Raw genomic sequence first — 13,041 nt, forward strand, 5'->3', positions numbered from 1 at the left:
ATAACACCTCACAGTGAAAGCTACAACTCACATTTTAGGATTAAATCTAACACTTAAGGCTAGATAAACTGGACTTTATTGGCAGTGGAAAATTCCATGGCCCATTCTTTGAAAAAATAAATTTGTTTCCACTGGTACGAATCTGAGAGCGCAGCTTATACAAGCAGAGCATGGGTCTTTTTACTCAGTACTGAGGGCTAAAAAACTATTAGGACACCCTTGGAATTTAAATATATTACAAAATGTAAAATGTTGGCTTTTGGGGAGAAAGAGATGTGTGTCTGTTCAGTCATAAACACATAATGTGTACATATTTGAAAGTCCAATCTGTTCACAGAGGGGAACATAAAGCAGAGGCTGGTGACGATGAGTGAGTGAAAGGACCAGATAGTCAGGTCTCATTCTTTACGCCGCCCTTCCCCTCCCTCTCTTCCTCCCACTTTCGCCACCTCCTCTCTGCTCTTTGTGGTCACAGAACTCCTGCTTGAAAACAGGTGATCTCCTTTCTGTGAGAAGGGGGGATGTGGAGGAGAAAGCTGCAGATTTCTGGCAAGACTAAGAGGTCGAGCAGAAAAAGAATTGTTGTGTAAGTCCACTGGGCCACAGCAGGCTCACTCTGTGTTTTATTTTTTATTTTGAATTTGAGCTAAATTTGAGTGAAATGTATAGCTGTATGTGACAGTAGGTACATTTAGAGGGGAACATGTGTCTGTGCTGCTCAGAAAGGCAGGTAAGGTAGGTGTGACTGGTCTGGTGCGTGTTCTCGGTCAGAAAGCAAAGGGCTGCTGAATGTGTTAACTTATATATTATATTAGTTACACTGAAAATAACATATTTTCATCTATTCATCAAAGAGTTTCTGCTAATCCAGCATTTAGACAGAGTTGGCTTTATTTAAAGTTTTATTCACGGATGCTTTTGACACAGTTTTAATCTGCTGTGAAGGAAAACTGTAAATAATATTTTTATTTAAGACCTTAGTCACACAAATCTGGTCTGTAAGTACGTTCCAACTATTTACATTCAGTACATTGAATTTTAATTTTTGTGACACTGATGTCAAATTCACAAAACTCAACTTGTCAAATATGATACATCAGGCATTAAGGTAATGACCTTGTAAAATAAATGAATTAGTCTTGTAGTTAAGACTCCAGGCTCTGGAGGTGACCTTGTAAAACCTAATCTGCCTGTTTAATAACAGGTTTCTCTGTCTGCGAGGGTGAAGGAAGTGCACCGCAGGTGATTCACACTTACCTGTTTATCAGTGTTGCTACTGATATTTTGAATACAAACTGAAACAGTTGCTAAAGGCTGTTCAGAGCAGAGCGTAACATCAGGGCTGATAAAATTCAGCAGAACAAAAACTTTAACAAGGTACAGAGTTAGTCTTTTTATCTTGGCCCGGTTTACAGTTGGTTTTCAAGTGCATCCGTGGTTATCAGATCACAAGTGCACAGTGTTAAATACACGTGAAAATATCCATTAAGACACATGGTGATCTGATACCTGAAACCACTTGCTAAGCTGGTCCCACCAAATTGCACTTTGCTACTCATAAGTGACAGATAAGCCACTCAAGTTACAATCATTTCTGTCTGCAGCAGTTCAGTCTGAAACCAGAGCTCCCAAACATATTTTCTCTCTGAGCATTACAGCGCTCTAAAGACCGTCTTAAGATGCTTTTAGGAAACTGATGCCTGATGTATAATCGACGTGTGAGTGAGGCTGAATCGCAGCAGACAGAGAGAAGAAATGTCTGCTGTAGCTGTGTGTGTGTAGTTTCAATGCTGTTGGTTCTGTTTTTATATCCACTCATCTGCCTGCATCTGTTCTATTTACAGCTCCGAGTATCTGCATTGTGATTTGTTTTAACTGTTCTCTGAACTTTGTTAAACTAACTGGTTGTCAGGGGGAAATGTGCAAGAGAGAGCGAGAGAAGGAAAGTTAACCCAAGAAAGAACCTGTACGGCGGTGAGGATGCTGTGGTTCATCTTTAACTGCTGGATCTATTTCTCATCATTGTTTAGTTTTACAAGCAACAAAAAATGAGCATTTTGGCTATTTATACACTCGGACTTTTTGTGTTTGCTTATGAACAACAATAGAGGAATACTGCAACAGCCATCAGAGGAAATTTAACAGTAACGCATTCGAACTGTCAAAAAATAATGAAATACTTATGTGGGGGGAAAAAACTTACTGTAACCTTCATGTCTTTCATCTCAGGATTGATGTTTGAAACTTTATAAATTGTCGTGCATTCATGTCAACTTTGAAAGAGCAAAAATTTGGTTTTAGCAGGTGTTTGGATTGATTTTGAAATTCAAACGGGTAGGTTTGTGCATCTTTACTGGACACAGATGTCTTTGTCTGACCCCCGTGATTTTAAAGCAGGAGTAAGCAATGCTAAACCAGCAGATAGACATAAATGTTAAGAGACTTTCAAGAAATGGACAATTAAAAAATGCATAAAACTTCCTTATTAGCGTTAAAAGAAGATGCCAATAGATAAATATCTCTGCAAACGTTAGCCAGGTGAAATAAGACCAGTAATTGCAGGTTTTGCCTTATTTTAAATTTGCAGCTTGTTGTTATGCATCTTATCAGATCTATTGTCTAAAGGCTTTCTGACACTCCAGGCAACGTTTTCCTCCAGAGGCTGTCTTTGTTATTAACCTACAGGTCATCTTAGCATCCGAAATATCCACACTGATCTCCATCAGCTGTTCAACTGCTGCTGAAGGCAGTGCTGCAGTCTGTTAGTGTTATTTCAGTGCATGGCGCTTTGGCTTCCTGAAGGAACTGGTGATCAAATAATGGAGTAGAATATGTTTTTCTAAATGCTACATCGTTGGTATGATTAAAATCATTCATCATTAGTTAAAGCCTGATATCAACAACACCCATGAATAACAACAACACCCATGTGTTGTCTGCACATTTAAAGCTTGAGAGTTTTTATTCCTGCGTGCTATCGAGCTTCATTGTTGTGCAGAAACTATTAAAAACACATCAGTGTTGCACTGGGTGACATGTTTCTTCATTATCATGAACACATACACTGGTTTATAATGGTTCAATCTCACAAACACACCATCCTGCTGCCTGAAAAACTCACTAGAGTACCATGTGTACATTAATGCGATGCAGATAATAGTCTCCAACAAAAGCTCCATTTCTTCTTGTTTGAGAAACATTTGCTGAAACCTGCGGAGAGCAGCTGTTTTAGGGCTACTAAGCTCTTTTTTTTCTGGAAAATGAAATGATATATTTGTGGGTTGTTTTTAAAGGCTTGCGTCTTCAGTATGAACCATTGTCAGCTTGAGGAGGCGATTCTTTCTTCTTGTCAATGTGGGATTTATTGACAATAAGAAAAGATAAATAAGAAACATTCTTATATGTATACATATGTTTACTACTTTGATGCACACTAACTGAAAGTCTGACTCTGAAAGAGGCAACATTAACATTTTTTAATAAATTTTTATTGGGGTAATACTTTCATACTTAGTTCTGGAAATGTAAAATTAATCCAGTATCCTGTCTTTGTCAGCCTACACTCTCTTCTTCATCTCTTCTTTGAACTGTTTTGAATGGTTGACACCAGGTATTTAAACTCATCCACCTTCACTACCTCTGCTCCTTACATCCTTTCATCTTCACTGAACATAATCAACAGTACACAAAGTTAATATCAGTAACACTGCATTGCCACTGGGAGCATGTTTCTATGGTAACATTGGCATTTCGGTTTGTGACTTGACTCTTAAGCCCTGGCACACATACACTGTAATTGTTGCTTCATAGCTGGCTGCTGGCTGATGGCCATGCCAGGTGTGCAGTTGTCTAGATCCCCTTCAAATATCAGTCACTTCAGTCCTGCACTCTACGGTTGAGAATATCAGGAACTGCCCACTTTGCCTCTGTAAAGGGTTATTTCTCTTGTTGTCACTAGAAGTTCCCGGTAGTTTCTTCTGTTGAGTCACCACCGTAGTGTCTTTATAATATTTTATTGCATATTTGTTGATCCAGATAGAGGAGTGCTAAGTTATCAGCTAACGCAAGCAAGCTGAATCGAAAAGCTGTATGGGTGCATCACCAAGACAGAAACGTATTAAATAATAATAACAAACAGCACAAATGTGGTTGAAAGGTCACATTCAGTGGTTTAAACTGACAGAGGTGAGGCCTAGCAGACAGCTATAGGCTCTGGTTACCTGACTCAGCATCCACTTATCAGTCAAAGCAGAAGCCCCGCTAAAAAATATAGTTTTGGAACTAAATACACGCTGAAATTGTGAGTTAAATAATGTCACCCTGTGGAGTTACACGAAAGTGAAACTGCTGGCGAGCGGTTGATGGAGGTTGCTGGCTGTTGCTACTGTAAATGAGATCAGTCACAAAAAAGGTTGCTGCATCAAATATCTCCTTGTTATTGTTTTGGTTGCTACAGACCGGAAGGCGAGACTGCTCACCTGCAAAATAAAAGCTGTGTCTTATCTCAGAGAGCAACGTGCTGCAAAAGATGCCAGTTTTACTTTGAGGATGAATTTGTTGCACTTTTTTTTTTTAGTTGGAGATAAGTTGGTGTCTTCCATACAAACTACAGGGGACGGTGGCAACCAGTTGCAACCAAAGCAACTCTAAAGAGGCTTTTGGGGCAGAACCTCTTGGGAACTAATCTCACCTACTGACAGCAAACAAGCTCTCACCAACTGGTTGGGGGGACACATAGGGCTGGGCGATATATCGAGTTTTTTAAAAATATCGATATATTTTCATACGAGATATAAGATGTGACAATATCGTTTATATCGATATAGTCTATGTTACGTTATAATTATACTTGTGGAGCCGCAGGTTTGCCTCTCTTTCGTCCACTTTTGTCTCTACGCAACGTTACTCGGCCTCGCCTCTCCTTCACTGAACACAACTCCGCCTCCCCCATAGCTTCACCTGCAGGCAATGACAAGATGAAAGCGGAAAATCTCCGTTAGCGAGTTACCGTGCGTGGGGCTGGACGGCGTCAACGTGTTAGCGAGCTAACCGCGCTAACGAGCTAACCGCGCTAACGACATGCAGCCAGGAGGGGCTGCACGGCCTAAAATCCTTTCATTTTCTCAAAACTCGACAGTGCGCCTTATGTATGAATTCTGGTTGTGCTTACTGACCGCGAACCGATTTTATGTGGTATACAGCGCTCAGCAATCTGTCAAAAAATGTTTTAATATGACTTTGCTAAGCTACGGAGCTGCACCACTTGATGGATTGTCTTGGAGGATTAGGGCTACCGGGGAGGAGCCTCGCGGAGTGATACGTACTGTGCTTCAACGTAATATTACCGTACTGTGTGTGTATAAGGACCACAAACGGCACCTGTTCAGAGACGTGGTGCAGCTGTGAAATCTGTCTCTTTGTTACTATGCTCAGCGTCTATTAGTTTACATTTTGACTGCACAATTGTGAGCTTTTTGTTATGCACAAAAAAACATTGTTTTCTTTTATTTATGGACCATGATTATTTAATAAATGCTGATAATTTATTTTTGAATAATTTCTTCATGTACATCTACGCTGTATGTAAATAAAAGCGCCCACATCTGGGACACAGTGTGACTAGAACTCTCTTTTTGTTCTTAACTTATGGCTTTAAAAAAAAAAAACCGAGATATATATCTTATATCGCCATCCAGCTAAAAAATATCGAGATATGAATTCTTGGTCATATCGCCCAGCCCTAGGGACACACATTTTTTCCTAGCAGCTGCTTATCATCAGGGGACTGACTGGTCTTTAGGCCTGTGTGGATGAGGTTTTCACAGCTACCAGTGGTTGCCCGGCAGTTGCCAACTGGTTGCTAACTATCTGACTGGAGCTTTAGCTATAGAGACCAAAACGTTTCTTTGCAGCGGGCTATAAACATGTTTATTTGGCTGTAAAGTTGGGAGAGTCTATGGAGACTGACTCACTTTTGGAGCAGAGTTTTTGGACGTTTTCCATGAACTAAAAGAAGCTTTTTTGTGTGTTTTCAGATGATTCTGATAGTTTTTAGATTTGTTTATTTAGTTATTAGGATAGAAAAAATTCCCAACCCATAAAATAATTGGAAGATAAGTCAAAGAGTTTAAAAATGTTGTAAGTGTCAGTCAGTCTCTGTTTTCTGTCACATTGCCAACTTGAGACTTTGTAATTAAACCAGACCAGCGTGAGTCCTGTGCAACTGTGAAAATAAACATTCCTCTTACACGATTAGCTCCAGGCAGCTGCAGCATTTTATATTTCTTGCACAGAAGTCGAGCAAATGATGCAATTACAGTGATTGAGTGGTTTGTGCGCTACTTGCCAAGTTCCCACAATAACAAGTTCTGTAATTTTAACGTTTCCCTCTCTCTGTCATCCTAACAGCCGCTCTTCTCTTTTCTTCCAGGGCTGAAAAAACAGAAGTGCTGAGTGAAGATCTGCTGCAGGTACTAATGAGTCTTCATCGAATCTGTGTGTTTGTGCGAATGCTTTTCCTCTTTGGCTCGATAGTCACTGCTTCTCACAAGAAAAATCTCACAAGAAAAATCATTAGTGGAGCAAAATATTCAGCATGCATGAATTTTTTTTTAATATATTTTGTTATTTTTAATGGCTTTCTGAACTGCCTTCGGGCAACATTAACGAACGCTGAAATTGAACCTCTTTGCGAGACAAAAAGCGAAACGTCCTCGCTGATTGATTTGGGGTGCGATATTGTAATTGATCAGATTAATGATGCTCTGAGTGGCAGACACATCGCTTCCACTCAGCTGGTTTAATAATGAAATGAGACGCATTGAAGCCCAACAGGTAATGGTGCGGCGTCATTCACACCAACTGAGAATGATGTTGTTTTATTGGGGGAAAAGCTCTGATGGAAAGATGGAGTTTCTATTTTTAAATCTAACCCTGTTCTGGGTTGAGGTTTGAGTGCATGTCTGTAACTGAAGCTGACACAAGCTGTGCATTAGTGGAAGGAGCTCACAGTGTGTGCATGGTTCTGGCTGAGGCCTGTGCCCTGACTTTTCTGTCTTCCTTCCCTTCTGTGTGTGTTTCAGGTGGAGAAACGTCTGGAGCTGGTGAAGCAGGTTTCCCACAGCACACACAAGAAGCTGACCGCCTGTCTGCAGGGCCAGCAGGGCGTGGACGTGGACAAGAAGTCTGTCAGGTCACCCTCGGTGAGAGAAAATAAACACTACAAATCTGATAAAACCTTTTCTGTCATCTGGTATTTTAGCTGAGCTGTACCGTACCAGTGTGGGCTTGTGTGCTGATCAAGGTACAAATCACATGATCTACAACCATATACATTTTTTTTTACAGCCTTAGTATTTTGGCCATGTTAGGTTGGAGCCATAAATATGATGGGGTAGGTTTACACATTTGCCTAACCAATAAACGATCACTGGGAGGTCCAATCCTCAGAGAAGACGTGAATCTTTTTATAACTCATCCAAAAGTCCAACAACGACGGGACTTAGAAGAAACGTGAAGAAGAAACTGATTGCTCATTTGACACCTTTCTTCATATCCTACTGACGAATCTCACGTAGGGCAGCTTCTGTAGGCAGCTTTAGTCTGCATACATTTAATGGTTATCTGCAGGCCACTTTGCAACCCACTTCCACCTTCTACCTAGCTCATCCTTTCATGCTGGTTAATTCAGTGGCACATCTGCTGTCATTCATGCCTGCTCTGTTCTGTGTCGTGGTCTTGCTGCTGGTCTCTCTGCCTCTGGCTTTACATTTATGTATATGAAAGGGCAGAGAGGTGGTAAGAATTTGGGTATCACTGACCAGTGACAGCAAAGAACACTGTTGACGGACATATGACAAGTTGGTAAATGCGTTAGAGGGTTACCTAGGCAACCGGGGGTCTGGAATGTCCACTAGTGACCGATGGTTAGTAACACAAGAAAAGCAAATCGAGGCCTGTGTGTACGCTCAAATGAATTGAATAAATCGATCAATAGTTGTTATACTGCAGTGAAGTTTATGCGGTTAAATCTTAGTATACAAAGTAAAATGTTCCAGGATTGGTGTAAACAGCAGACTTATCTGCCCTCTGGGCATGTTTTACGCTTTATTTCTACAGTCAGAGCATGCTGCTGCTCTTCATTTGTCTTATTGATTTGTTTTAAAAACATTGCATGCTAATCAGCAGCAGCCACAACTTAATATTCATTGTTATATTTTAATGGAATAGAATGAAAATGAATCATTTTCTACCTATCCAGTTTTTCTTCATTGTGCTCTCAGTAATTTCATAACAACTCAGACTAAACGTTTTCCTAATGACAAATTAAATTTTAAGACTTTCAGAGAGGACAGAAGGACACTGACAGGTGATTAGCAACGATATTGGAAAGCATGTTTCATCCTCCAGTAAATGTTTAAAAAAACAAACAGAGAAAATATTTTCCTGCAAACCAAGAGACTGAGTGACAAAATATTCAAGTGCTGCACAATAATGTGCCATTTGTGTTGTGGAAAGTTAATCTTTTTAATCCTTCACTGGATTAAAAATGTTTTCATCCTAAAGCTTAGAGGAGCCTGAGATGAAGATGTTTTAAGATGGAACCAAGACAGTAACTCGTGAGAAGGCCAAGGAAAAAAAGAGAGAAAAATAAGCTTTTTTAAAATTCATTAATTAAAAATAAAATAAAAGTTTGAAAAAGTGATGAACTGATGTGACATGAGCACGTGTTTTAACTTCTGGTACTTATATTAAAGATAATTTATAATCTTCGTATGCTTTTATGATGTTTTCTCTGTGTTTGTGGTTTTATTTATGAACTGCAGCTGATTCATCGACTGTTTGTGTTTCTGTGCAGAAAAAGCTTCCGCTCGCAACGCTAGCACAATGTATGGTGGAGGGGGCAGCTGTGCTCGGAGACGAGTCTCTGCTAGGGTAAACACACGCGCACACACACACACACACACACACACACACACACACACACACACACACACACACACACACTAATTTACATTATTGTTGATCATCGATGAGATTGGAAACTTTTTGTTTGGAAAGGCTGATGCAGAGAGGAACATTTTTATGACCCAGAACTGATTTGCTTTTCACATCCCGAGTATAATAATAATATCTGTAATGATATATAATGACATTCTTTAGAAGTCACCTCGTTGGTGCAAAAATAGTATTTTATGCCTGTCAGACGGCTTCAACTAAAGAAATGGGAAGAAATTATGTGCTTTTGCAACAAACAAGGTTCTTTGCTAGTTAATAATTGTTTATTATGTGCAGATACAACACTGGTTTAATGTCTGAGTTGCATTTTTATTGCTTGATTGAGTCATGAGTCACTTTAAGTGACTTAAAACAACAATTTGAAAATGGTTAGGTACAAGAACTGTACTGAGCATGAGTGAAAAAGCAGCCAGTGTCCAACTACAGATATTATAGAAGCAAACTATAAAGAAATGAGTTTTTCACAGTGATTCAAGAGAAACCTCAATATTACAAACCAGGAAGCGAGCTGTAACACTGACTGACCTGCGTATGTTGCACTCGGTGAATCCGCTGTGATATTTCCTGTTGCAGAAAGATGCTGAAGCTCTGCGGCGACACGCAGGAAAAGCTCGCTCAGGAGCTCATCTTGTTCGAGCTCACCATCGAGAGGGACGTGACCGAACCCTTGTACGAGCTCGCAGAGGTACAGAAACAATGCCGTGCGACTAACTGTTTAATAAATGAGCTCCAGTCACATTAACAGCAGTAACAGCAAGCATCTGATTAGAAAAGGAGTCCAAAATGCGTCCTGGTAAGAAAAAGTGGAAATATAATTGTGATATGATTATAGAGCATCTGAAATTCAACAGGGCAGAAAAACATTATAAAAATGGTTTATTTTTCATTATTTTTTTAATAGAAAAATAGAAAAGAAGGAAAGGGGGCGACAACTAATTCACACGAGGTATGAGCTGTTTCAGCATGACAGGACTGTTGTGTAGTTTTGCTCATTAAGGTGCCCTGTATCTATGAATAAAATACTTTGAAGTGATAAAAAGTTAGAAACTGATAGCAAGAAGATTGGAGCTTCCTGCCTCCAGTCCCCAAACACGGGACTTCTCTGATGAACTCTACTTATTGCTCTGCAAATTAGCCAGTAAGCTAATCTCCATGAGAATGAGAAAGTGCTGCCCAGACTGATTCTGCTGCTACAGGTGCAAAGCCTCACAATACTGAGGCTGTTTGTTGTCCTCTTTCACACTAACACAGCAGACTGAAGGAAAATCTCTGCTCTGTCCTCTCAGGTGGAAATCCCAAATATCCAGAAACAAAGGAAACATTTAGCGAAGCTGGTCCTGGACATGGATTCTGCACGCACACGGTGAGTGTGTTTCTCTGTGTGTGAGTGTGTGTGAGAGAGAGGCTTGGCTGTTATCGGAGAAACTCCATCAGCTGTGAATGGACTGGCTGTGCAGCTTCCCACTGAATGTCACTGGGATTTTGTTGCACACCGTGACGCCGCCGTCTGTCTCACACCGCAGACTGCTGCCCGTGTGTGAAAACCTCACTTTAAACCAGACTGTCCTTTTTTTCTGTAACGAACACACTCAGTGTGGACCTTCATACTGATGTCTGTAGCTGTTACACTCGTGCTTCAAATACCACAGACCACTGGCTGATTCCTCCTCACACTTCCTGCTAAACAGATTGTGTATCAGTGTGAAGGTGTTTAGAGCAATAGGCTCAAACACTGAAATGAAACCTTTACTTCCTGAGCTGCTGTAGAAGCGGACTTTTATTTTGAGGGTGCTGTTTATTATTTTTGACTAGAACTAAATGCTAGAGGACAAAATTGGATAGAGGCTTTCTAAGCCTGATTTTATGGCTGTGTTGACATAGGAGTGCTTTATATCAGATTATAAAATTAGAGAACGGATGTAGCTTCCTGCAGTCTTTCTAATAGTCAGCAGGGGGCGACTCCCCTGGTCACAAAAAGACATTTGTTGTATAGAAGTCTACGGGAAAGCAACCATAGACTCCCTTGATCTGTGACTCAGGAATTGTTTTCCTGATTAGTTTATGGATTTAAATAATTCCTTTATTTACAGTCCAATGAGATACAAAAGGAACTTCTCCTTAGAAACTTGGTAAACTAATTAAAATTTTAAAAAAATATAAAATATCTGCCAATATAGCTCATTAGTGTAAATTGTTGAAGATGAGGCTGTGATTGTGAGCTTTATCGGCTGCAGTGAGATAGTCCAAACATGATGGGCTCATTAAGCGCTCGTATGTCTCTGGGTGTTCGCGAGGAGGGGTTCAGATGTGTGATGCACGTGTGGGGTTCACACAGATACTGGTGGCTTTGCTGAGGCGGCGTGTGTTGTAAATGTCCTCCATGTACTTCGATGATCTTCTGGGCTCTTGATGCATTTTGACACTACTGTCTTAATAAGAACAACATCATTTTCAGTTTTTAAATTATGGTCCCCATTAGTGTCCAGAAAGGCAGTAAAGCAAGGTATGTCCACGATATGAGCATGGACTGTCCCGCGGTTTCTTGCGCGTGATGTTTGGTTTCAAAAAGCTAAGGTGGCAGCTGTTCGAGGCTTCGCAAATGTGGCCTCTTAAACCAATCGATTGCATCCAGCTTTAATATATACACATGCATTAATAACTCACCACATAATCCGTTTTACTCTGCAGAGGATTGGTCTGATGTCTCACAGCTGCACTGGCTTTGTAACTTTGAGGGTTTTTATGCAGCTATTTCTTAACTTCAGTTAACTTTCAGGTAAATTTAACTTTTAATGGTGTCTAGCTGATGCAGAATAAAGTCAGTAGTGCCTGATCCTGTTTGAAACGTGCAATTGCCACAGTTTCTTTCAGCTGATTCACTGCCATTTTGAGCAGTGACATGCAGAAATGTTGTTTTCCTCACTGCGGTCCAGCCAGCCAGTTCTTTAGTGACCCAAATCTAAAGCAATTTTTCCCATTATGCTGCCGTGTGCTGAGCTCCTCTGGCAGTTCTACACATTATCTACACTGACAGACAGATGGATGGAGGGGGAAGAGGAGAGTCTGAGAGCAATACTTAAAAGACAAAACAGCTTAAGCTGAATAAATGAGGGTATATAGAAAGACAAGTGTTAGTATTTTGTCAGCCACAGACTTAATCCATTGCCTTCAACAGTTTGATTTGTTTATGTGAGTCACTTTGTTAAAGTAGCTGTCAGGTCTCGCTGTCAACGCTTTTCTCACTCGGGAACAAAAGTCTAGATCTGCTAAAGGCAAAGAAAAATGCCTTCTAACAGTTTAACATGCTGCCCTAAAAAAATCCTGAATACTTTTGTGACTCAAATTCACTTCTTACTGAAACCTACCTTCTGCTCACAGGTACACTCAGTCTACCAAATCTTCTGGACTGTCCAGCAACCTGCAGCCAACAGGAGCCAAGGCCGACCACCTCAGGGAAGAGATGGAGGAGGCAGCCAACCGCATGGAGATCTGTCGAGTCAGTGATCACTTTTTATCCCAATAAACTAACTAACATAGCGCCAGTCATAGTCTATCTATCTATCTATCTATCTAGGCTGTTGTTATATGTATCAAGTAGATTGTTGTCATCTTTTTTTTGTTGATGTTTTTGTAAAGTGAACCTACAAGGATATTTATAAATGTCCTGAAATAGCCCATTCTTGCTTCCAAGAGTGTTCAAGCTTCCACATCCTGCATGTGCATATACATCCTTTTAACGGACCGTTTGACCTATTATGTGCACAATATACAGGAAACAAGGAAATCATGTGTAATTACTACAATAAGCAATGACTCGCGTCATTATAGGCATCCTAGTCAGCCATGATATGTTATCTCTCGTAGACAAGAAAGGCAAAAGTTTTGTGAAATTTGTCATTTATGAAATTACAAAACCAAAATAGAGTTTTTGGGCTTTTTTGGCTCAGCACAGTTTGGCGCTTTACCTGATTGGTATTCTAACGCTGCACAAATGTGTGTAACTGAATCTGATATGAGGTGAGA

The 13,041-nt window shown here is 40.3% G+C and overlaps 1 protein-coding gene across 3 annotated transcripts in view; it reads left to right on the top strand.

Moving 5' to 3' along the window:
• The window catches only part of LOC146664033 (rho GTPase-activating protein 44-like), a 99,700-nt gene that overhangs the window by 53,902 nt on the left and 32,757 nt on the right, over nucleotides 1-13,041 (top strand). For 2 of the 3 annotated variants that reach the window (XM_085417039.1, XM_085417037.1), the window contains exons 1-7: nucleotides 474-586; nucleotides 6,431-6,470; nucleotides 7,083-7,202; nucleotides 8,858-8,934; nucleotides 9,592-9,703; nucleotides 10,305-10,381; nucleotides 12,397-12,514. In XM_085417039.1, coding sequence (XP_085273165.1) covers nucleotides 522-586; nucleotides 6,431-6,470; nucleotides 7,083-7,202; nucleotides 8,858-8,934; nucleotides 9,592-9,703; nucleotides 10,305-10,381; nucleotides 12,397-12,514 — 609 coding nt within the window. In that variant the 5' untranslated portion in view covers nucleotides 474-521. Of the gene's footprint in view, nucleotides 1-473; nucleotides 587-6,430; nucleotides 6,471-7,082; nucleotides 7,203-8,857; nucleotides 8,935-9,591; nucleotides 9,704-10,304; nucleotides 10,382-12,396; nucleotides 12,515-13,041 lie in introns of those variants that run through there. The other variant, XM_085417038.1, reaches the window with a different exon arrangement.

Source organism: Rhamphochromis longiceps, linkage group LG8 (assembly GCF_057381845.1).
Source record: "Rhamphochromis longiceps isolate RC_006_pf linkage group LG8, R_longiceps_female_GT1.1, whole genome shotgun sequence".
In the NCBI taxonomy this organism is placed as follows: domain Eukaryota; kingdom Metazoa; phylum Chordata; class Actinopteri; order Cichliformes; family Cichlidae; genus Rhamphochromis; species Rhamphochromis longiceps.